The sequence below is a fragment of the Cynocephalus volans genome, chromosome 8 (assembly GCF_027409185.1).
Source record: "Cynocephalus volans isolate mCynVol1 chromosome 8, mCynVol1.pri, whole genome shotgun sequence".
NCBI lineage: Eukaryota > Metazoa > Chordata > Mammalia > Dermoptera > Cynocephalidae > Cynocephalus > Cynocephalus volans.
In genome coordinates this window covers 50,965,392-50,992,374 of record NC_084467.1, presented here as the reverse complement: position 1 = coordinate 50,992,374, position 26,983 = coordinate 50,965,392, and the positions used below count along the sequence as shown (strand labels likewise).

The following is a 26,983-nucleotide window of genomic DNA, read 5'->3' as shown; positions in this document are numbered from 1 at the left end:
TCTACAATGTACCCCTTTTGACTGTGATACTTCATTCAGCAAACATTCATGGAACATCAGCTGATCGCCAGACCAACTTTGCTGAGCACAGTGAATTCCGAGGTTGGCAAAGCCCAGTCTCTCTCTCAAGGGTTTATAGTCCAAGGAATGATACTGCCATGTAGGTGCTCCAGTCAAATGTTGCTCTGGAAGCAACTGTCTTATGAGAGGCACAAAGCCTGGGAGTTTTCAATGACCAGCAACCGCCCTTCACATAATAAAGATCATAACATTTTGGCCCTGAGCAGTGATAGACCATGGATGGGTAGAACAGATGGCCACTCACTGACACATACACAGCTTAGGAGTGCTAGACAGGACGCCCTTGCTGATCCCTAGACTAGGTTGAACCTTGTTACTATATGGTCCCATAGCCCTTCCTCTTCACAGCAATCATTGTATTTGTAATTATTTATTTGTCATTTGAAGCATGAATGATGTTTGTCTGGCCAACTCTGTGTCTAGCATAGTTCTAACATAGTTCCTGACATATGGGAGATGCTCAATAAATATTTGGTGAATGTAATTGGCACTTTCAGTTATCTAAAGAGCTTGTATCACTTCACTTCCAGGGACACCTCACTATCTGCTCTATGAAAAAAAGTGCATAAAGAGATCATTCTGAGCTAATCACAGAATGTGGTGCTTTATACAAACCAGACAGTGTGCTTGTAGAACATGCAGGACCGATGGCCTGTAATGAAGCCAGGCTCTTTGTTAATTAGTATGCTGCTCAGGAAAATGCCCTCCCCATGTTCTGTCAGGTAGAGCCTCTAGTAGGGCAGCTCTGTGATGTTTTAAAAGGTTCCAGCATTGCCAGTGGCAGCAGGGGTGGCAATAACTCTCCTCTCCTAAGTTGGACCAGATGACATAAACTCCTGCAACAGGCTTTGTAAGAAACCCCACCAGCTGCAGCAAATGGGTTCCATACAACACCTGCCCATTCAGTACTCAATGTACTGAGCCATGGGCCAAAGCCTCAAGAATTCCTACCACCACAAACTGGCACTGCAAGAAAAGAAAAGAGGAAGGAAAACTTGTGATTCAAATCTGGGATAAAGGCATCTGATTGGCAGAGTCTGGTCACATTCTCTAGCAGCAAAGAGAGGCTGGTAAAGCAAATAGCTGGCCCTGTCCTCTGCTAGGGGGGTAGGCAGCCTCTGTGTCACAAGCTGGGGAGGTCTCTGAATATGGAAAGGGGGGTGCAGAGGCTGGTGACCAAGGCAAAGGCACATATCCATTATTCCTTCCCAGTACCAAACTTTTGAAAATATTATGTGTTATTAGGTGGTTCAGAATAGTATAATTTGGGGCCAAAGAGTCACAGAACAAAAAAGAAAAAAAAATACAATGTGACCTTTAGAATAAGTTATATGCAGTACATCTAAAACTAATCAAGTCCAGCTACTATACAAGATCCCTGGGAAACAGTAAGGAACAAAACAGATTTGGCCTCATGGAATAGTCTATTAGGGAAATCAGGCTTGAAACAGTAACAAGGAAACAGAGGTGTGATTGCCACCTGAAGGAGACCTATTAAGGAAAAGAACAAGGCACTTTGAGGGTGTGCTGGATCCAAGCATGAGGGCCGATTATGCACACCTCTTCCCAACTCCTTATTCAGAGACATCACATCGGTAGTTTGAAATCAGCCATGGTGGGAGTCATTTACACCATGAAAATAGATAATGCTATAACTTTGGACTATATATTGGAGAGTCAGTTGTCAAAGATTTACCAGTGCACCACTAAAAGGAAACTGACATATTAGTGGAGCTTGGGGGATGTCATAGACTGTCCCCTGGGGAAGTGATATTTAAGTTGAGACAGTGGAAATCAGGAAAAGCATCACAGAGGAGATAACGGTCCAGCTAGATCTGGAGGAATAAATTTGAAGCTTGAACAAGTGAACACCTCAAACTAGTTTCATAAAGTAAATGACTGTAACATTTTTTCACTTGTTGTTTTTCATCTATTTAATCACAATAGTCAGTTAGACAAACCATCTTAATAATTATATACATTTGCATGCCAGACTGTGAGTAAATAATTCCCAGAACACGTCTGGGTTTTCCAGATATGAAGAGCAGAATCCAGGATAATGCAGGAAGTTCTCCTGCTTCAGGATTTCCTCCTACATAGGTTCCCTGATTACAGCGATCTAGCAGGATCTGCTTGACTTGGCTTGGTGTGGCTTGTGGCAATGAACAGTTTGGAAATTTGATTTGCCATCAATAACTATCTGAGTTTAAGAAAAGTAAGATCAAGCAGGTAAAGTGAACTACTCTGATCACTTATTTTTTCTTTCAACTGGGAAAAAAGAGCTAGAGAGATGGATTAAGAATTTCGGTCTACATTGTAGTCAAACTGGTTGGTGCCTCCTGGAGAAGGAACTGCAGAGCCCACTCAGATGGAACAGATTTGAGGTAATCTATGAAATTCCACATGCATTTGCGTGACCAGGTTACCAAGATCTAGAACCTTAGGAGGTTAGGTCTCACTCCACAGTGTACAGCAGAGTTGAGAGACATAGCGTGATAACATACAGCTGCTTCGAGAGGACCATCTTTTCATAGACTTTCCCTGTCCCCTCCAATCAGTACTCCACCTCCAGACCCCTGCTCACAGTCAGAAGTGAACAAGAGCCTGCTGGAGATTTTGAAGATGGCACTAAGGACAACCAATGGCAAACTCAACATAGAGAACCTCAGTCTGAGTTTTCGAAAAGAAGATCGCTCATTCTCTGGCTGCCTCCCTCCACCAAAGGTAACCAAAATTAGATTTCAGATTTGCTCATCTCTAAAGGACTACTACAGGGCATTGGGTCTATAGTAATAAAACACAGTTATGATCTGTGTTCTGCCTGTGGATTACATTGCACAATTGTGTGTTTTCCATTCCTGAGAGGAGAAAAACAAAATAGAAAAGGAATTATGAAATATACAGAACTGGTCTAAGAATTACTTACATTTGGCTATGTTTTCTGTTAAAAATAGAGAATATGACAATACCCAAATAATATTTCACAATGGAAAACAAGTATTTTTCCAGGGCCAAATGTTCATTTCTTACACCCTCTTCCAGCTTCCAATGAGATCAACATGTGTTCTCCCATTCCTTAGGCACACCAAATTTTAGGGACTGATGTAATTTATTACTGATAGAGGTTAGCAGTCTGTTTTGGAGCATTAATTAAGAGGGCAGATGTGTTTCATGGAAAAGGAACCAGAACCATATTAATTCATGGATGTTCTGTAGCCAAACAAACCCCAATCATGAGGCTACATTGGACATAAGTGAAATAATAATTATCACTATTACTATGATTCCATTAATAATATCTCATCACCACCACACTTTGAGTTCTTACTAAGTGCCAAGCATTGTACTAAATGCTTTATTTACATTCCCTCATTTAACACTTACTGAGTCAATTCCTTACAAAATCTACATAGATGTTATTATACCCATTAATAAATGAAAAAAACGGTCTTGGAGAGACTAATTGAATCACCTAAGGGCCACAGCTAACAGGTGACAGAGCCAGGATTCCAAATACAGAAGAGTTCTGGAAATTGGGAGCCAGAATTGGAACTCCATTAGGTGGAAGATATCTGGTGGGTTTCATTGAGTCCAGTATACAAGAGTTAGAATTCCAAAGGATTAGAAAGGATCAGAAATTGCAGGCAAAGAAAAAAAGTGCTATTGGAAAGATGAGAAAATACCTTTCATCTAGATATACACGGGCTAGAATTGAAGGAATCAGCAAATTTAAGAGAATGGTGGTATTTACTAAGAAAGGAAGAACACAATATGCTGATAGTGGGTTCTTATTCTAGGACAATAGCAGCTTTCTTTGTGCTTTCACTTACACAGTCAACTGTGCAAAGGCAAAGCTTGTTAGTGTGTGTGTGTGTGTGTGTGTGTGTGTGTGTGTGTGTGTGCGCGCGCGCGTGTGACTATTACAAGCATTATTGCAAGCATGTTTCACTAGAAAGAGACATAGAACACTGCAGGAGAGTCCACACATCATAAGTGGCCTTTACTATGTTCATGAGAAAATCTGTAGAAATAGACTAAGAAGCAGCAATTTTTTGTTTGATTAGAAGCCTCGTAACACCATTGGTGAAACTTGAATGTTCTCACATGATACTCATAGAATGGAACATAAACTGCTCGAAAATTAAAATACATTTACTTAAACTCTTTGAGTCTCAGATTTTCATCTAGAAAAACTGGGTTCCAAATATTTCCCCTCCTGTGTCTATCATGAGTATTAAAAAAGATAAATATGTGAAGGCATACTACCTGATAGCCAAGGCCCTAACTAAATATTTGTTTCCTTTCCTCCTTATAAAAAAAATAAAATAAAATCGGTGTTTAGTGAGAATATCACTTCAAAACAGCCTAAGGAAGGAGGATGTTTCCAGTGGTCAAGTGCTGACCACATGAGCACTGGCTATCAGAGCACACCTTGAATGTTCTTCCCCCAACAGCTGGCCCTGAAAGCTTCACTTTGTATCCAATTCCAAGGAAATGGGGCACATTTTCCTTGAAGCTGGTCTGCCTTTCGTGAGCCATCTGGCTTCTCTTAAGACATCTGGAACTCACTCAGAGTATGTTACAGTTCTGGGAGGCATGTAAAATAGAATTCTATTTCCCCAGAAGGGGAGGCAAATTGAGGCCCAAGGGATACTGGATAAGCAAGCAGCAACAGCCACACCCAGCTTCCTTGCTCCTGGACACAAGACTTCAGAGTGGGCTGGAAAAGGCCATGTCTGAGTTTGAAGTGTCTTTCTTTGTAACCAGTTAATCTCCTTGGGTGCAGGAGAGAGAATCACAGACCTTCTTGAGTCTCTCGCCAGGAAAATAATAAATTTTTAAAAATAAGCACATTCATATAGCTACCCTTTCAGAGGATTCACAGATCATTTATAGTTTCCAAGATAAACAAATGCAGTCTTAAAGGATAATCTAAGGGTCTTGTCATTCAAATCAATGGAATTTTTATCATTCACCAAGAACATACCCCATATCTGTCATCTTCATTCTGTGGACTCATTCGTCCTGTACCTCCAGCACATCTTCAGTGCAACGATGGCTTCTGACAGGACTGCTGAGGTAACATGGATCCACATACATTTGTTTATTAACTATCCTGACCATTACCCGAGTCAGGCAGAGATTCAGTAGGACCATTCAGCCTAAGAAGTTCCCAAGAGTGCAGGCTCAGTTTAACCCTTTAGTCATTATCCATATTCTTCACCTCTTGAATGCACCCTCTTTCTTATTGACATTACAGACCCCTCCCACTGTGCTCCCAGACCTTCCTCCCAGGAGGGGCTAGCTAGAACACGACCTGCTCTGCCTCTAATTGCTCTTTGCTTCATTTTCATCCAGCTTCCTTATTACTGTCAGGAGGGAGTCCTGTCACTGAGATGGCCAGAGTTTATGTACGTAAAGTTCACTCTTGTGGCAAGACTCCAGCTAGGACTCTAGTTTACCTAGTGAACCAGGGCTGTAAGACCATCTTCTGCCGTTTGTCAGGCTCTTTTTTTATATTTAGTTGTTTCTATAACTGTACACTCTTCCCTAAAACTATAAAAGGATTTGTACTAACTTCAAATCATTCCCCTCCTCCAATGCAATAGCCATCTTTCTGATCAATATGGTACGTTTAATCCATTCTTGCATTCAACATAATAATCACTCAATATGTTTTAAGTACTGCGATAGACACTGAGGACAGTGAGGAGCTCAGGGGAAGGTGCCATTTTCCACATGTTGTCACAATTCGGTGTGATAAGTGCAGTGATGACAGTAACTTTGAACACAGAGGAGGAACACCACTGTAGAGCTCAAAAGCTCTCCAGAGAAGATGAGGCAAATACTGAATCTTAGAGGGCAGGCAAATTTGGCAAAGAATTTGGGGGCGGGGGGCATGGGGTGCTGGAAGGGAAGAAATGGGAAAGATGTTTTAGGTAAAAAGAACCATGTGGAACAGCACTGACGTGAGAGAGAGCATAGCTAATCCAGGGAGCTGCTCTAAGTCCCTGCTGAAGTTGACTTTAGAATAGAAAGTAGGAGCCAGTTTATGAAGGGTCTTTCTAAGGCATATGATTTTATCCTGAAGGTCCAAAGGAATCATTGAAGCAATTAAATAAGTGAATGATATGATCAAATTTGAAATTGTAATAGAATTTGCAAAAATGGTTAGAGGCAGGCAAAAGTAGGGGCAGAGAGACCCTTTTGAAGGTTGTTTCAATAATCCAGGCAAGGATTATGAGGATTTAAACCAGGATAGTAACAGGACAGATGAAGACCTTAAGGAGGCAGAAAAACATGTCTTGGTGAATAATTAGATGTGGGCCCTCAATTGAGAGGAATCTGGAACGACTGCCAAGGTCCGGGCTTTGGCCACTTCCTTGGTGGGTGGCGGTGCCATTCTCTGAGAGAAAACAGAAAAGGAGTAGTTTGGAGGGGTCAGGGAAGGAATGATGAGTTCAGGTTTGCACATGTTGATCTGGGTAGAGAGATTAAAGCTGAATAATGATTTAAGACTCTTCAATATGGGGTGGAAGTCATGGGAGTAGTTAAAATTACCCGAGGACATAAGGGAAAATGAGGAGGGAAGAAGGTTGGGGAGAGCACTCATTGTCAAGGAGCAGGTGGATGAAGAGCAGCCCACAAAGGAGACTAAAAATAATCAAAGGAGACATGGAAGTGGTCAAGAAAACCAAAAAAGAAGAGAGCTCGGACAAGGATGGAATGAATAGCCATGTCCCATGCTGCAAAGAGACCATCTGTAATTAGGATTACAAAGTATTCATTAAATTTAAGACCATAAAGGTTCCTAGTAACTTGGTAAACAGAGCTTAAGAGTAACGGGGTAAAATGCAAATGGAGCTATCCGTGGGAAAAGAGGAGGTTGACACAGTGTGCACCACTCTTTCAAGGAGCATTTTGGGGAAATAAATATTCATTTCATATGTCACTTTTTAATAACATAGATATTTTATTTACTTTTTATTGAAAACATTTTCTTATTAAGCAGAAGAAACTACCATAATTAATTTTTTTAATTAAGGGTCATCACTACGAATATTCATACATTAAAGGATTTTAATAATAATCCTGACTGATATGAAATTGCTAGGATTTTGTGGTAGATGTTTCTACTGCTCCTCTGCAACTCAGCAGCCAGTTCTTAGCAGCTATCAATCAGTATGTTTCTAGGAACCGTGATGTACTATTTCTAGTCTGTTGTTCATTTTAGCCTGGAGCAAAATACAATGTTGCCAGAAATAACGTGATTTGTTTTTAGAATAACCTCTTAATATTGATGTATTTTTAAACATCAATATGCTCTAAATCATGATGATAATCTAGTTCTTATTTATGGAGTAAAATGGCATAATTTGACCAATTTCTATCTCTGACTTTATTTTTGCCAGCCTCTACTCTACTCGTCAGTGAGTTCAACTCATTCATTTACTCCCTCATTCATCTATGTATTCATTTATTTAACAATTATTGATCCTCTATTTTTCAGTACTGTGCTAGGCAATGATGATAAGAAAATGAATTAAACATAGTTCCATCCCTGAGTAAGCCACAGTCTTGTAGAGAAGCTCAGTAACAGATAATTACTGCCCAGCCAGAAAAGGAGTATTAAATGATAGACTGGATAATGTCAAAATACTCATCATTTCTAAAAAGCATCATGCTCTTTGTCATCCATTATTTACACATGCTTTTCCTCTGAATTGAATTCTCCTCAACTCCTTAATCTTTTGGCAAAATCTATTTATTTTTTCATGTTTTAAATCAATCTGTTTGTTTTTTAAGCTTCTCTGACATTACTCCTCTATACCCTAGTAAGCAAGCTATGAATGTTTTAAACTCAGATTTGCTAACTTTCCTTACATAAAGACAAATGAAGATGCTTTTTGTCACTGTTTTAAAATGTAGGTTTTATTATTATTCAGGTATGATGAGACCAACAGATCAGGAGACAATTGCGATTGAAAAGATAGTTTGTTTCTCACAGTTCCCAAGAAGAGGGGCATGCCACACCACCCAGAGCCAGTTAGAAGCAGAGGGAGTAAGGGGAAAATGTGAAGAAGAAAGAGCCTTTGCTGTGGTTTTCTTGCAAAGAAATGGATGAAGTTAGGATAAGCAGGCTTAGGATCGATAGTTTGAACAACTTCATTGGACTCTGGGCCATAGGGGCTGGTACCTACCCCTGCGTGATTAGAGCAGAACAATGGTCCTGTGAGAGCCCCAATAAGGTAGATGGCTGGGGTAGGGGCTTGTGATAAATTGGTTTGCATATGAAAGGCACAATTTCAGTGAGTCTCTTACCACCTCTAGGAACTGGCTAGCCTTAAGAAGAAAAGTCTCTCCAGGGTCCAAAAAAGCCCCAGAATGTTAAAGCATAAGAATACAAAGATATACTCCTTAAGAGTCTGGCATAGTTGAATCTAAGTATCACACACCCACTAATCTGAGAACTGAACTGGTTTGCCAGTTAGACTCAGAGCATATTAAGTATGTAGGAAACTACAATGACACCTCATTTATTCATTCAACAAATATTGAGCATCTGGTTTCTAGACTAAGTTCTGTAATTTATTAGCTATGTGACATTAAGGAAATATGTAATCTCTCTAAGTCTTGGTTTCCTCATATGAGGAGTCTTCAAAAAGTTCATGGAAAGATTCACATTATTTTTAATGCTATTTTTCCATGAATTTTTTTGAAGTACCCTTGTATATGAAATGTAGCTAGTAATACTAACCTGGCTGATACAACAAGCTTGTTTTGCAAATTAAAGTCAATGTTACAAAAATATTTTGCAATTTACCTGAATAATGAAGTGTAGATAATTCCTAGGTCTTGACCACCCATTCCATAGCTGACAAAAAAGTAAGGTAGGCATTTCAAAGCCCAATAGCTTCTGAAATGAACTATACTTCTGTGTCAACTAAATAAAAATTTGCTGTTGAGCATTTACTTGGACATTTTTGTCCTAAATACTATCCCAAGGTAGTATGCATTCTGGGTATTAATTCTTTGTCAAAATCATATGGGTTCTAATTAGGGAAAGGAAATTAAAGTATTAATTTCACTCTAGTAAAACTTCAAATTCTTTTTTATTTGCAGGTCAGGGCTATATGTGGGAAGCATGGATTGTATCTGACATTGAGCCTGCTGGAAATATTGCTTAACCATCAAGATTTGGGTTACCAAGAAGAGATAAAGTGAGTTGACTTATGTTATGGACTGAATATTTGTATTCCCTGCCCTCTCCTCAAAAAAAATTAATATGGATAAGCCCTAACTCCCAACGTACTGGTATTAGGGAAGGGGGCCACTGAGAGGTAATTAGGTTAGATGAGGTCATGAGGGTGAAACCCCCATGATGAGATTAATGCCTTTAAAAGAATAGAAAGAAATACCTGAGCTTCCTCTCTCTGCCATGTGAGAGTGTATCGTGAAGGTGGCCATCTATGAGCCAGGAAGAGAGCCCTCACCAAGAACTGAATTTGCCAGCACCTCGATCTTGGACTTTCCAGCCTCCAGAACTGTGAGAAATAAATGCCTATTGTTTAAGCCACCCAATCAATGGTGTTTTGTGTAGCAGCCCAAACTGACTAAGACAATATTTTATTCACATAGTCTTCTATTAGGATGCCAAACACAAAGATCTGTCTTTAGACTGTAAATTTTATATGTGAAGCAATTTCATCACTTGGAGACTGAAGTAAGGAATGTATGCTTTTGTTAAGTTCAAAAGGTTTTCCTGGCCATAGAAAGACAAAGCATGAAACTTCCATTTGCAGCCATTACAGACTATTAAGAACTAGACGTTCCCAGGGAACTCAGCAGCTGTGGGCAGCCCCAACCAGTGCTGCCAACACCACTGCTGTGTGAGTGATCCATTGCTGTCACTGCTACAGCAACTTCTGCCACAAGGGCAGCTTGCTGCCACAGCAGCAGCTACCACTGCCATGCAGGCAGCCCATAGACCACTCAACTGCATTGACACAAGGAGGGTCACCAGCAGAACCCAGGGAAAGAGGTGAATGAGCACAGAACTGTGACCCAGTGGCCCAATCCATAGGAAAAATTATGCTGCCACATGTAGCAGCACAGCAGGGTGTGGAAGGTACGTATGAGCCCAGACGTCTGCCTTGATCCATGGAGGAATACACACAGGACTCCCCGTGAGTGCAGAAACAAGATTACCCAAGTAGAGTAAGGAAGAAAATTCCCAGTCACCACCAACCCATTACCCCAACTAGGAGAAGCAAGGACCCAGAAGGAGCCTCTGCCTGTAGGAAAGAGGAAAGAGAAACCCCACCCAGGGTCACCCATTCAAACTGAGGAGTTCCAATATATCCCAGCCCACACATCAGGGTCATGGGAAACTAGCCGGGGTGCCAATAAGCCTGCTCAGGGTCACCCACTCCAGCCAAAGAATGACAGAGCACCCAGGCACTTCTCCCAAGAACTTGAGAGCTCATTCATCCCCTAATGAACAAATACAGCATCACTAACCTCAGCAAGGAATTGCTAAGTGTCACAGTGCCTTGGGCACAGAGGCACTCACATGCAACTCCAACACTGAATACGGCTGAAGTACCCACATGCAGACTACACTACTGTGTCTACCCAGAACCACTACTAAAACACCTACTCAATGGTCAATATAAAGCACATCTACAGGAGGAAGTCCCTCTCCTCAAAGCCCACTCCAAATAATAGAAGAAACTGCTCTACCAGATGACTAGACATCAATGTAGAGATACTAGAAATATGAAAAAATGAGAAAATATGACAGCACCAAAGAAATACAATAATTCTCAAGTAACAGACCCCATAGAGAAAGAAGCCCTTGAAATGACTGAAAATGAATTCCAAGTAAATATCGTAAGGACGCTCAATGAGATAAAGACTGAGTTAAACAACACAACAAAATGAGAAAAAGTATCCAGGACATGAAAGATGAAATTTACGAAGAGATTAATAACCTAAAAAAGAATGTAGCAGGACTCTTGGAACTGAAGGAGTCATTTAATAAAATAAAAAATACAACTGACAGCTTAAGCAGCAGATTAGAGAAAACAGAGAAAAAATTTCTAACCTTGAAGACAGTCTTTTTGAAAAAACCCAGGTAGACAAAAAAAAAAGAAAGAAGAATTTTTTTAAATGAAGAAAATCTAAGACAGCTAGCAGACAACCTTAATTGCACAAACATCCAAATCATGGGTATTCCAGAAGGGGAGGAGAAAGGAAAAGGCATTGAAAACACATTCAACAAAATAATAGGAGAAAACTTCCCAGGGATAGGGAGAGACATGGACCTTCAGATCCAGGAGGCTCAAAGATCCCCAAAGAGATTCATTCTATAATGATTCTCTCCTAGACACATTATAGTCAAACTGGAAAAGCTCAAAACAGAGAGAGAATCATAAGAACAAGAAAAAAGCATCAAGCTGCCTATAAGGGAGTCCCCATCAGACTAACCTCAGACTTCTTGACTGAAACTCTATAGGCCAGAAGAAAATGGTATGGCATATGCAAAATACTAATTGAAAAAAACCTGCCAGCCAAGAATACTATACCCAGCAAGGCTATCCTTCAGAAATAAGGGAGAAATAGTATATATCCCAGAGAAACAAAAACTGTTGGAGTTAACCATCACATGTCCAACCCTGCAAGAAATCCTCAAGGGAGTCCTGCATCTGGAATCCAAAAATGATAATCATTACCACAAATACACAAGAAAGAACAAAACCCACTGGTAGAACAAAAATGCAAAAAAGGAAGAGAAAGAAACTAAACCCTACTGCCTCAAAAAAAAACAACAAACATCAAAGACAAACAATAAAAGGGGAAGAAAGGAACAAAAGATGTAAAACATCCAAAGGAAAATTGATAAAATGCCAGGAGTAAGACAGTAACTTTCAAAGACAACCCTAAATGTAAATAGACTAAACTCTCCACTCAAAAAACACAGACTGACTGATTGGATTGTAAACCTAGACCTAACTGTATGCTCTCTTTGAGAGACTCACCTCACCTGTAAAGACACACAAACTAATAGTGAATGCATGGAAAAAAAAAATATGCTGTGCAAATGGAGAAAAAAAGATATGCCACCAAAAATGAGCAGGAGTAGCTACTGATATTCTTATATCAGATAATAGAGTTTAAACCAAAAACTATAAAAAGAGACAAAGAAGGCCGCTACATAATGATAAAGGGATCTATCTAGCAAGAAGACATTGATTGCAGTAAATGCTTACATCAAAAGAATAGGAAGATTTCAAATAAACAACCTAATGTTACTCCTCAAAGAACTAGAAAAACAAGAACAATCCAATCTCAGAATTAGTAGACAGAAAGAAATAATTAAGATCAGAGCGGTACTAAATGAAACAGAGACCCCAAAAATGACACAAAAGATCAATGAATCAAAAAGTTGGTTTTTTGAGAAGATAAACAAATAGACAAACCATTAGCTAGGATAACTAAAAAAAGAAGAGAGAAGGCACAAATAAAAATTAGAAATGAAAAAGGAGACATTATAATTGATACTACAGACTTACAAATAATCAATAGGGGCTATTATAAACAACTATACACCAACAAATTTGAAAACCTGGAGTAAATGGATAAACTTCTGGACACTTATAAACTACCAAGACTGAACCAAGAAGACATAGAAAACCTAAACAGACCAATAACAAGCAATGAGATTGAAACAGTAATCAGCAGTCTCCCAACAAAGAAAAGCCCAGGACTGGATGGCTTTACTGCTGAATTCTACCACACCTTAAAGAGGAATTAATACCAATTTCTCTTCAAACTATTCAAAAAAAGTGAAGCAAAGGCCATTCTTCCAAACTGATTCTATGAGGCCAGCATCACCCTGATACTAAAACTGGACAATGAAAAAACAACAAAAAGAAAGGAAAGAAAGAAAGAAAAAGAAAACTACAGGCTGATATCTCTGATAAACAAAGATACAAAAATCCTCAACAAAATATTAGCAACCAGAATACAGCAACACACCCACAATTTTATACACCATGATCAAGTGGGATTCATTCCAAGGATGCAAGGATGGCTCAACATATGCAAGTCAATAAATGTGATACACCACATCAACAAAATCAAGGACAAAAACCATATAATTATCTCAATACATACAAAAAAAGCATTTGACAAAATTCAACATCCTTTCATAATGAAGATTCTCAGCAAATTAGGTATAGAAGGAAAGCATCTCAACACAATAGAAGCCATATATGACAAACCCACCATAATATCATCCTTAAAGGGGAAAAGCTGAATGCCTTTCCCTTAAGAACTGGAAAAAGACAAGGATGATCACTCTCACCATTCCTATTTAACATAGTATTGGAAGTACTAGCCAGAGGAATCAGACAAGAAAAAGAAATAACAGGCATCCAAATCATAAAAGATGAACTCATATTGTCCCTGTTTGCAGATGACATGATCCTACATATAGAAAAACCTACTAGTCTCTACAAAAAACTCTTAGAGCTGATTAATGATTTCAGTAAAGTTGCAGGATACAAAACAACATTTTTTAAAAAGCAGCATTTTTATACTCTGATAATGAACTAGCAGAAAAAGAAATCAGGAAAGCAAGCCCATTTACCATAGTCAACAAAAAATGAATAAATAAATACTGAGGAATAAACTTAATCAAGGAAGTGAAAGATATATACAAACAAGAACTACAAATCACAGTTTAAAGCAATTAAAGAGGATACAAAAAGATGGAAAGACATTCCATGCTCTTGGATTGGAAGAATCAACATTGTGAAGATGTCCATACTACCCAAAGTGATTTACAGTTTCAATGCAATCCCCATCAAAATACCAAAAGCATTCTTCACAGAAATAGAAAAACAATCCTACCATTCAGTAGAACAACAAAATACCCTGAATAGCCAAAGCAATCCTGAGGGGGGAAAAAATGAAGCCAGAGGCATAACACTACCTATCTTAAATTATACTACAAAGCTATGGTAACCAAAACAGTATAGTACCAGCATAAAGACAGATACTAAGGCCAATGGAACATAAAAGAGAACACAGAAATCAAACCACATACTTACAGCCAACTAATCTTTGACAAAGGCAACAAGAACATACATTGGAGAAAGGAATCCCTCTTCAATAAATGGCTTTGGGAAAACTGGACTTCCATACATAGAAGAACAAAACTAGACCTGTACCTCTCACTGTATACCAAAATCAACTCAAAATCAATTAAAGACTTGAATATAAGACCAGAAACTATAAAACACTTAAAAGAAAACAGGAGAAACACTTCAGGAAGCAGGAATGGGCAAAGACTTTGTGTATAAGACCCTAAAAGCACAGACAACAAAAGAAAAAATTAAAAAATGGGATCATAACAAAATAAAGCTCTACACAGCAAAAGAAACAATTAATGTAGCAACAACATAACCTAAAGAATGGGAGAAAATATTTGCAAAGTATGCACCCAACAAGGGATTAATATCCAGACAGTAAAAAGAAAAAAGAAGAAAAAAGTAGCCCAATTAAAAAAGGGCAAAGGAGCTAAATAGATATTTCTCAAAGGAAGATATACAAATGGCCAACAGACACATGAAAAAATGCTAAACATCACTGAGCATCAGGGAAATGCAAATCAAATCTGCATTGAGATATCACTGCACCTCAATTAGACTGGCCATTATAAAAATGACAGAGAATAAAAAATTCTGTCAAAGATGCAAAGAAAGGGGAACCCTCCTACACTTTTGGTGTGACTGTAAATTTACATAGCCATTATAGAAAACAGTATGGAGGTTCCTTCAACTACAGATAGAACTACCATACAATCCAGCAATCCCACTGCTGGTACATACCCAAAGGAATGGAAATCATCCTGTAATTGTGTTGAAAGAATACCTGAACTCCCATGTTTATCCCAGCTTTATTTACAATAGCCAAGAATTGGAAACAAACTAAATGTCCACTGATGGACAACTGGATAAGGAGTATGTGGTATATATACACAACAGAATACTACTCTGCCATAAAAAAGGATGAAATTCTGCCATTTGCAGCAACATGAATGAAATTAAAGAAAATTATTTTAAGTGAAATTAGCCAGGTACAGAAAGAGAAATATCCTAGCTCATAAGTGGGAGCTAAAAAAATAATAAAATAAACAAATAAATAAATGAAAGAAATATACAACAATCACAGTAATTCACTGAACTCTCAAAAGGAGAGAATACAACTGAGACCAACAGAGGTGGGAAAGGGGGAGTGGTGGTAAGTGAGAAATTGATAAAGGGCCACAAAAAATGATTACAATGTGTGATGTTGAATACACTAATTATCCTGATTTGAACATCTCATATTGCACACAGGTGTTAATATTCAATGCTGTACCCCACAGATATGTACAATCAATTATGTTTCAATAAAAAATAAATAAAATGTAAAAAGAACTAGACTTACCATTTCACCTTAAACAACTAAAAAATAGGATAAGATATATGAAGCAATAGTTCTCAGACATTGAACATGAAGTAGAACAGAATGGGGATTCCTAAGAAAAGGAAAACAAATGAGGTACACCCAGCTTATTGCACAGGAAGGGGAAATGTAAACAGAGCCCAGAATTCTCCTTGAATTAAAGGGATAGAGTTTGGAGTTCCAGGAAAGTCAAGGAAGCTAGAATGCACAGTACAGAGGAGCAGAGAGGTAAGAAAGAGTTCTCTCTGGAGACTTCCAAGAGTTGCCCTGGAGTCTTCATGTGACTGCTGGCCAATGTATCTGTTTGGAGAAACGACCCAAGGCCAGGGAAAGGGACACCAAAAGAAAGAGGTAGGAAAATTCTTAGATCTCACATAAGATTGGGAATGGTTCATGTTTTCACCAGCCAGTGAGGAAGACCTCCTAACACATGTGGCACTGAGTAGAGTCCTTAGAAGCATATTGCATTGTAGCAGGATCAGATTACCCTAGACAAACTCAACAAATCTTAAAAGCCCTAACAAAACTTAGAAATGATCCAACTATTTTTTAGCAACTTAACAACATTAAAAACCTTCTTCAAGTTTTTGCTCAAATGTCTCTTTGTCAATGAAGCATATACTAACCCTATTTAACCCTATTTAAGGTTGTAGTCCCTCACTCCTTTCCCTTAACCTACTCTCCTTTTGTTTTGATCTACACACTTATCAACTTCTAATAAATCAGGTAATTTGCTGATCTGTCATGTTTATTGCTATTATCTGTCTCTCCCTGATTGACAATAGGCTATAGCACCATGGGGCAAGCAGAATATTGTTTTATTCATTGATGTATCCCACGTGTCTAGAGCAGTGCCTTGTACATAGTAGGTATGCAGTAAATATTTATGAATTTAAACTGAATTAGGAGAGTAATAGAGTCTCAAAATACTCTCAGGGATGCTGCCCAGTCTCTAGCTCATAGTCAAATTGAAAGGGGCTTTCCCTAAATACCTCATCAAAATCAGGTTATTTGTGCTGTACTATCTCATAGGATTCAGTCTTCTTATTTCCTAACATTTATTACTATTTGCAGTTATGTATTGGTGTGATTTGTTAGTTTAGTGTCTACATAGTGATCTCTATGCTGGCAAGGAACATAACTGTTTTCCTCACAGTATATTCCCAAGATCTAGCCCAATACTTGGCACATGGTAGATATGCAGTAAATACTTGATAGATTCATTTATTCATTTATTTAACAAACATTTATTGAGTGTCTAGTATATACCAAACACTACTCTAGCCATTGGGAATATGGATATGAATAAAACAAAGCCCATTCCCTCATGAAGCTTATATTCTGCCGGGGAAGAGAAAAAATAAATAAGTGAGAAAATATGAGGATACTTCAAAAAATTTGTGGAAAAATAGAATTAAAAGATAAGATAATACAAATCTTTCCACGAACTTTTTGAAGTACTCTCATATGGCATATCACATGGTGGTAAGAGCAATTTACAGAAAAAGTAAAAAGGATTAAGATTATGGAGAGTATCAGTTGATGAATAAATGAATAACAAGGTTAGGAGGATGAGCCTAGTCATTGAATTTCCACTGGACTAGATTTGGACCTGGGAGTTTACTGTCTCTAAAACTTGGGGGTTGTTAGGTGAGGGTGAGGGGGGTGGCTAAGCTGGAAAAGCAGAAGACTGACCTAGGCCCTGAGTGGAAAACCAATTGAGAGTCCACCAAACATACCAATCTAAAGGGAGTAAAAGTGAGTATCAAGGGTCACATTATGCCTGGCACATAGTAGAGGCTCAATAGATACTTGTTGGTTAAAAGTTGAGACCCAGAACCAAGATTCCAGGAATCAGGAATATAAGACCAAGAAAATCAGGAGGAAATCAAGTTAGGCTGCCAATTATCCTATTGATATTCTTAATTTCCCACTTCTTTGTGCAGGTCAGAGAAACACAGATTTCTTTATTCACGTGTCTTTGACCTTTGAATGTTCAAGGACATTAAAACCAGGAGATCCAAAGAAGAACTGCGTTTATAAGAGATAAACCTTTCATCCTTAAACAGTCATTGGCTAAAGCTTCTTCTGTTGAATTAAATCCATTCCGTTAAGGGCTTTGTATGCAAACCTATATCCTTAAGAGATTAAAGATGCAATTTAGACACACATTTTAGGAGCTGAATGCACAAATCATTATTTTAGTACATATTGTCCATTAATCTGCTGTTCAATTGGGAGCCCATTTGGAATGTGGCTGCTTGCTAATTAGCAGGATTCTAGTGCTGAGCTGCTTCCTGATTAAATGTTCTTTAGAATCAATAAAACATCAGGAGGGATTATGGTGATGCGGGATTAGCCCCACCTAACCAAATAAAATGAGTTGTGTTCCCTTCTTAAAACTGTCATGTTGCAAGAGCTATCAAGAGGAGCAATTTTGCAAACCCTGTTACAGAGGTTTGGCTTTTTTTTTTTTTTTTTTTTAAACATTGAGATTTGTTTTGTGCCATTTGCCTACCAATTAGCAGACACATTAGTGAATGACTGCCAGGGTAAGGCGATTTTGAGAAAGACTTGATTACAATTTCAAATCTCTACTCTGAATCACCCTTATGTAAAATGAGTTCAGGTTGTGTTGGATGGAAATTATTATCCCTGTTCTTGGCCAGGAACATGTAAGTCAGAATTAGCATTTAATGTTTCTGTGTGACTTTGTGATAAATGGTAATTAAGGAGGGCAGAGAGAGAACAGGAGGCAAACTAATACTCTAAAATTGTATTGGCAAAATGAAATGCTTCAAACCAGTTTAAAACACATGCACACAAGCCAAATTGTGTTGGGAGAGGGGATAAATAATGAAGCTGCTATAGGAGCTTCGAGAATAGAGTGGACCAATTGGTACAGCCACAAGTAGGACTTATCATACACATCTGGCCCATTATTGAGAGTGCAATTAGGTTGAAAAGGACTGGTTTTGCTAATCCCAGGAACAACCAGAGGATTTTAGAAGATAAAGAAAACATGAGGTGTCTGAATCAGCAATTACTGTTTAAAGGGAATGGGAAAAGTGTGAGGCAGCAAGCTATTAGAGATGTGGTACAGATCTGCCCATTGGCTGGGCCTTAGAAATCAGACCTGGCTTTTTTCTTCCAGATTCTAATAATAATAATAGTAAATATGCTATTACATTATCACTATTAATAAGGCCACCTTTTATATAGTACTTACTATATTCCAAGTAATGTTTCAAATGCTTAATAAATATTAATTCTTCTTTTATTTATTTATCTATTTATTATTTTTTATTGAATCGTAATTGATTATACATATTTTGGGGGTTCAACATTGACATATGTTGATCAAATCAATATTATTAACATATACATTATTACAAATCATACTTATCCTTTTATGCCCTCGATCCAATCTCTCCCCATCCCTCTCTCCCTCCCCCATCCCACCTCTGATAACCCTATATTTCTTTTCTCCTTCTGAAAGAGTAACTGTTAGTCTGTTGATTTGTTGCCTAGATGATCTGTCCAGTGCTGAGAGAGGTGTATTCAGGTCTCCCACTACTATTGTAGAGTAGATGCTTTCTCTAGCACTCTGGAATGGGCTTTGTGGAGAAAGACATCCTCTTCTTTTCTTTGGTCTCTCCTAGTGACTCTCCTTGTATCCATGCACTCAAGTGGCTGGTGGGCCATCTGCATGGTGGTTGTGGCATCTAGCCATTTTTGCAGCAGCCATGGTTATTGTGGTGGCTTTGGTGGGCCACTCACATGGAAGTGGTGTTTTTGGCATTCTCCTTGCCTGGTTGCAGGAGGAGGGGTCGGTCCCTGGCTCCATCTGTGATTTCATTCAAAGATGTTGTGGTGGAGCATTTGGGTGGGAGGGGAAGAGAAAAAGGGGGAAGGAAATATGGTGGGAGAAGGAGGAAGGAGGGGAACATGGTCGAGGCTCATTGCACCCCCCTCATTCCTGCAGGGGAGACCAGGGGGCTTCCAGTGGTGGCTTGGTCATTGTTGGGCTGAATGCAGATGTCAGGGGGGTGTGGCCATAGCTCTCAGCCCTGCCACTGCACCAGCTCAGGAGCCCAAGGTGTTTCCTGCGGCAGCTTGGTGGTCATCACTGAGTTTGTTGCTCATGTCGGGGAGCATGGCTGAGTCCCCCACCTGTCCCCCCTCCTTGGCTTGGGGGCCCAGGGGTCCTTCTAGGTTGTATAGGTGTTCTTTGGTGAAGTGAGACCTTTACTAGTTAATATCAGACTTTGTCTCTGTCTGTGGGTATTTTGTTTTTTCTTTCAGTTCTGTGTTGAATTATTCGCTGTTCCCAAAACTTAAACTCTGCACCGGAGCTAATTTGTTGTCCTTTGCTTATTTCTAAAATGGCAGAACTTCCTGTGGGGACCAGCACTTGAGCCCTGTAGATGAGCTAAATTGCTGCATTGCTGCTGATTCCCTGGGGAAGACTTTTTGTGCAGCTCCGATTTTAATGGTTGACTTTGTAGGTACTTGTGGGTCTTGTGAGATCCAGTGCACCAGGATTGTGTGGAAATTCTAGTCTGGGGCCTGAGTGTTTTCAGCAATGTTCACCCCCTGCAGTTCTATATTCCTGATCAGTCTACACAGAGTGGTCTTGTGCTGATTGGGGGGCAGATCAGCTGTCCGTGCTGTGCCCCAGTGTTCCCCCAGTGGTTTGTCTCCCCCACAGCCAACACTCCCATGGGACAGGCTGTGTGCTGATCCCTTGCGATGACTCACTGGCCTCTGAGTGGCTCTTTTTTTCTATTGTTGTGGTCACTCGCTCCTGTGTGGGTCCATGGGAACCCTGTTAGTGGTTTTGCTGGCCTGAGGGCCACCAATGCCCTCTACTCCCCTGCTACCTCCAAGAAGCTTCATATGAAGGACACAGCTGTGGCTTTTGCAGCTATTACTCCATGTGCTCACCAGCTCCAGCCTTGAAGAGGCTGGGGTTCGAAATGGTGGGAGTGATCCTTTCTTTCTCTCATGATTGCTTCTCTCGCCTTCATGCACTTCGTAGGTCTCTCCTCCTCTTGTCCTGAACTATAGTGGCCCTAGCTTGGCTATCATTGTTTTCTAATAGTTGTAAATTGGTTGATTTGTGGGAGAGAGTGATGCTGGAGACCATCTACTCCACCATCTTGACTGGAAGCCCAATATTAACTCTTCCAGTCCTTGCAACTTCCCCATAAAATAGTTAGTATTATTTTTCTTAGGCATTGAAGCACAGAGAGGCTAAAACCAAAACATAATGGATAAATGAATTCATCAATAAAGCTAAGTCAGGGCCGGCCCTGCGGCTCACTTGGTAGAGTGTGGCGCTGGTAGCGCTGAGGCCACAGGTTCGGATCCTATATAGGGATGGCCAGTGCGCTCACTGGCTAAGCGTGGTGCAGACCACACCATGCCCAGGGTTGCGATCCCCTTACTGGTCAAAATAAATAAATAAATAAAAATAAAAATAAAGCTAAGTCAAATGCAGACTATCTAGCTTCAGAGTCTTGGCTCTTAATCATTACCCTATACTGACTCTCCTGCAAGTCTACGAAACTCTGAAGGTTATAGGATAGTGGCTAGACACAGGGGCTTTGGGCAAACTGCCTGAGTTCCAGACCTGCTTCCGCCTTGGGCTTGGTGCTGAACATAGTTCTGGATTTGAGGAGTTTGGTATCTCCTGCGCACTCCTCCAGGACCCAAAAGAGGTGTAAGGTATAGACACAAAAGGGAGAAACTTTCAAGCTCCAGGAATAGGTATAATCCAAAGAAGCCCAGGGCTTGAAGGCAACTTTTCCTCACCAGTGTAGCCCTTCTCCCACCCCCTCAGGCCCTGTCCACGGGAAAGGCAGCACGAAGCCTGGAATCACACAGTCCTAAATGGAAATGCTGGCCCTGAAATACACTGGTTTTGGGAACTCGAGCATGTAGCTAATTTCTCTTAACTGTGATTTTCTCACCTGTCAAATGGAGAAAAGGATCTGTTTGTCTGGATTTGAGAGTTTCCTGCCTTTATATCAGGGAAGGGCTCTGCTTCCCACAGTTAACTGGAAAGTGGGAAGAATACAACTTAGACTATATGAACCAGAAGGTGAGAGCACAGGAAGACAATGCAGTTGAATGAGCATCCCAGCAGCAGGGTTAGATAATATGACCAAAATAACCTCCTGACTCAAGGGGTGAGGGGCTCATGCATGCACACCTAATACATCCCAGGCATGGGCCGAATAGAATGCTCTACATGGCTACACAGCAGACTTCCAACATCCCCGTGAGTTAGTTTTCTTTTAGACCCACTTCACAGATGAGTAAATAAATTACCCCCAGAAGTTGTGTTCTTTGAATCTTATTTGCCCCTGATTTGGTCTGAACTGTGTCTCCCCACCAAATTCATATGCTGAAGTACTAACCCCCGGTATCTCAGAATGTGACTACATTTGGAAATGATTAAAGAGGTGATTAAAATAAGGAAATCTGGACACAGGGAAAGACACCAGGGATGCGTGCACACAGAGGAAAGATCATGTGAGGACGCAGCAATAAGGAGGCTACCTGCAAGCCAAGAAGAGAGGCCTTAGAAAAAAATAATCCTTCTGACACCCTGACCTTGGACTTCTGGCCTCCAGAACTGTTAGAAAATAAACTTCTGCTGTTTAAACCCCATGGTCTGTGGTATTTTGTTATTGCAACCTGTCTTAGTCCATTCAGGCTGCTATAACAAACCACCGTAAACTGGGTGGCTTATAAATAACAGAAATTTATTTCTCACAGTTCTGGAGGCTGGGAAGTCCAAGATCCAGGAGTCAGCAGATTTGATCTTAGGTTTGATCACATAATCTTTCCTCTGGTGAGGGTCTGCTTCCTCGCAGATGGCTGTCTTCTCATTGTGACTTCACATGGCGGAAGGGTGAGGGGTGTCTCTTGGATCTTTTTTATAAGGACACTAACCCATGCATAAGGGCTCTGCCACCATGGCCTAATCATCTCCCAAAGTCCTAACATCTTGGGGGTGAGGATATCAATATATGGATTTGGGGGAGACAAATATTCAGACCATAACACAGCCCTAGCAAACTAAAACAGTCCCTACAGGCTGAAGGCCTCCTGAGTGGTCTCCTTCCTATCCGCCTCCTCCTTCTAGCATATTTGGTACCCTTCGCCTGGAAGAGAGGATTACAGGATTCTGAAGGGAATGGCTACAATGAATAAAGTCTTCAAATCATGGGATTTAATTTATAATTCTGGTAGTCTAAACAGAGATGACTCTTCAGCACCATCCTGTACTATGTCTCAAGTGAGCTTTGGTGGAATTTGGAGGAAACAACCAGGTGAGATGGGGAAAGAGTGTTTCAGAGAGAAGTAGAAAAATGTACTAAGACTAAAAGGAAAGCAAAAGCTGCAAGTTTGGAGAACTGCAAACTGTTCATTATGACCAGAGCATACGTTTCCGAACGTGAAGAAAGGTGATGGGCTTGGGAGTCGAGCACCAGCGCACCTTTCACGTCAGTCTGTATGAAGCTTATAGAGGAACATGGCACCTGTAACTAGCTCATCAAGACTATGTGGTGTTTTAATGAAATAGCCCACATTTTGTGTATTTAATATGTTTAGGGTTGTTTTGTTTTTACATGTGGGGCTTTTTGTATAAAATGGCATCTGCTTCACAGCCCCTGACTAAAATTCCTTTGAACAAGGAAAGAGGCAAAACACATACGAGTAGCAAAAATGATTAATAGGCACTCTAGTGTCAGAATCTAGAAGGAATCTCCACTAACCATATAAATGCAACGTGGGAAAATCAGTGGTTTCCTGCCCCAAGCTCTGACCTGACTATGTATAAGAGGTGTGGAAGGTAGAAGGTATTTTGTCCTTTCTCCACAGCCTTTCCCTTGGTTGGAAAACACCAGTCTTAACCAATCAGAAAAGTACACAGGTGCTGCTTTCTGTAGCAGCCTGAACACTACTGTTGCTCACCTCTCCTTTCCCTCCCTCCTTGCCCAAGTGTGGATACTTACCCACGCACCACTTTCCTGTACCTGCCCAGAGAACACATCTCCCAGGAGTGGCAGAGCAGAAAGTAGGGATGAGCAAGGTGAGAAGGGAGAAACCTGGCTATGGTGTTTGTATCTGACAAAGTGTAATTCTTGAACATAAAGTCATAGGGGTTACAGCAGAGAAAGGGAGATTGCTGGCAGTTATACATGCTGAGGTGTGTATAGATTATGACATACTACACCAATTTGAGGTGCCTCATATCCAACAAGGGTGGTGAGAAGATCCCACCTCTGTCCCACCAAGGTGCACGAGGCGAATACCTGAGAGACACCAGGAATGTGTGGAGTGGCCATCTGCCCCTTGAATGCAGGTCTGAGTGAGCAGTGAGCAGGGACAAAGAAACCAACACAAATCATCTACAGGGTTATGTCGAGTGTGAACAGATCCTCACGTGAAGCTGAATAAAGGGAAAATTCCAACAGCCTAATTTAAAAAAAACAAAAAACTGCAGAACATGTGAAGGGAATCACAATCCTGCAGACTCCAAGTCACAACAAACCTTTGAAAATGATCTACTCTAGAAGCCAGAAAATATTAGAAAACCATGTGGTTCTCTATAGGATCTAAAAAGCCATGTCTTCTACTGGAATGAATTGGAAAGTATTAAGCACAGTGAGATAAAAAGGCTATAAAAATGAAAATTAAAATGCACAAAAAGTAAACAAAAAATTGGAAAGAACTTGGAGAAATATGGATGATTTCAAGGACACTAAAACTTTTGTAGCAGAATTAAGAGGTGGCCAGTAATCAATAAAAAGCAAAATTAACACTAGAGAAAATCTAACACGTAATATCAAATGTCAGGGCTTCCGTGAAATCTATAGAAAAAGAACAGAGAAGAAAATGAGAGAGAACTGTCAGATGATCAGTGTTAACGTTGGCTGTGATGAGTCATGTTGTTAGCAGGTCTTCTTGATAGGATGTGTTGAGAATAGCTTCTGTGGTCTTCCTTCCAAGAATCCTCCCAAGAATTCTTGTCATAGTCTAGGGTCGCCTAATATGTGATGTGCTATCCTGGATAAGATACTGGAACAGAAAAGGTAAAAACTGAGGAAATATGAATAAAGCATGGAGCTTAGTTAATAACAATGTATCAATATTGGTTCACTGGCTGTAACAAATGTGCATACCAATATAAGATGTAAGCAACAGGAGAAACTGAGTGTGGGGTAAATGGAAACTTTCTGTTCTATCAGCTTTTCTGTAATTCTAAAACTATTGTAACACTTAAAGTTTATATATAAAACAAAATAAATAAATTGTAAAAAAGAAAAAGAAAATGAGAGAGGAGTAGATATAGATGAATGAGGATTCAACCTGAGGTCTTGGTACTGTAGAAAAGAAAACTAGTAAAATTGGAAATGAAGTCAAAAGAAAAGTCCCAACTAGAGAAACTTCACAGAGCTGGAGAAAAAGAAAGAGTCCTCTGTGTGCAGATATGATCTAAGCTAAATTAATAAAAAACTTATTCAGGTCTATTCCAACAAAACTTTTGTATTATAAAGACAAAGAAAATTATTCAAGGACCCAGGCCAAAAAGTAAAATTAAACCAAAGCAAATAAAGAGGAAAAAATAATTACAAATGAACAAAAATCAGATTGACCTCAGACTTCTGCTGTAATAAATGTCAATGTCCATGGAATTTCAAATAATACAGCAGTGTTCATGAAATTTCAAATGAGGGAAAAAGGAACTGAAGCCATGTTACATTATATTCACGTGGATTTGGAGTCAGACAGCTGCCCCTTGATCTATGTGTCTTGGGTGAGTCATTAACATGCCTCATAGGATGGATGTCTTGATTGAATGAGATAATGCACAAAAAGTTCTCAAAACACTCACCAAATGCTGTTTTAACCTGACAAACTCAGTTGCAGTTGGAATTTGAACTCAGATCTGCATGAATCTAGAACCAGGCTCACACAACTTGTCCCTGAGTCCTGAGCACACTAGCTTGGCACTAGGGGTTTGGTACCCTCTTTCATTGTTAAAATTATAGCACCTGTTATGGCAGCTAGAAACCATGCCCACATTTAAGTTGTGAATGGCTCTTTGAAGGTCTTAGGGTAATGTAAAGAATATGGGAGAATGGAAATATTTTACTAGAAGGATCTTATTTTAAGAATTTTATTGATCACATAAGTCCTATACACCATTCAAATCAGGCAGTGTCCAAGTTCAATACTTAGAAAATTTTCCTGCAGTCTTCTTCCCCTACTGTTAACATATAGTCAAGAAGAGGCAGGAGAGTTTCTGGTGCCTTTTATCCTGAGACCTTATCTCATATTTGATATTTAAGAGAACACTACCTGATAACTCCTAACAACTCTGAAAAATAAATGTTATGCAAAGTGTAAATATTAATGGATCGGGGTTTTTTGTTATTTTGTTGTTTTTTAATCAAAAGGGTCAGAAGATGCTTTAGGCATAAGCCTGGACTTCCTAAGAGGGTCTGGAAAGAAACCGCAGAACTGTAGAAGACAGGAAATGCTTCTATTACAGCTCACTTCCAGATCTGTGCTAACATTAAATCTTTATATGATTGTTAATATTTCTCAAGAGTGCTACTTCTTTTCTAACTTACTCTTACTTTCCTAAACCTGCAGCGTCTGATCTAGTCATCAGCTTCTCTGACTTGCTGTCCTGCATACCGATGCCTTATCTATTTATTTGTCCAAAGTGACATGAAACACTAGAGGCCACATTTTCAAAACCCAATATCAGGATGCATATACTGACCGAAGAACTTTTCTGACTTGTGATATCATATACAGGAAAATTTTTATGAGGTATATGCAAAACAAACTAGTTACACATTTAATGAATCATTTTTATTTAAAGAGAATTAAATCATGTGATGTTAGAACTCTTCCAGAAAATCCAGGATATAAATTTCACAACCTGCTCTTTATTTTTACTTTAATTCTTATTATGGGCAAGACAGAGATAAGAATTCATATCAGCTGCATTTGATTGCTAGCAACAGAAACTGTCTTTTGCTAACACAAGCAAAAAGAAATATTTTGAAAGGATCTGAAATAACTTATAAAATTGGGGGGAAAAAAACTTTCAGAAGGACCATAACCAAAAATTAATGACACATAGAGACAGAAACAGAGAGTAGGAGACAGGGAGGAAGGGAGGGACAGAGAAGAGAAAATGACAGATAAATTGAGGTTAATTAGACAAGGTCAGCCACAACATTGGCTAGGACAGGGTATGGGACAATGTCAAAGTATGGGACTTTGACCATAGTCCCATCTGCAGTGTATCCAAAAGATGGCTATTACCCCCAGGGAAGAGCATATTTATGCA

The 26,983-nt window shown here is 39.6% G+C and overlaps 1 protein-coding gene across 1 annotated transcript in view; it reads left to right on the top strand.

Annotated features, from left to right (window-relative positions):
- Positions 1-26,983, top strand: part of C8H1orf87 (chromosome 8 C1orf87 homolog) — a 76,391-nt gene that overhangs the window by 35,854 nt on the left and 13,554 nt on the right. Inside the window, exons 6-7 of the mRNA XM_063103747.1 lie at positions 2,640-2,805; positions 9,205-9,302. Coding sequence (XP_062959817.1) covers positions 2,640-2,805; positions 9,205-9,302 — 264 coding nt within the window. The remainder of the gene's footprint in view (positions 1-2,639; positions 2,806-9,204; positions 9,303-26,983) is intronic.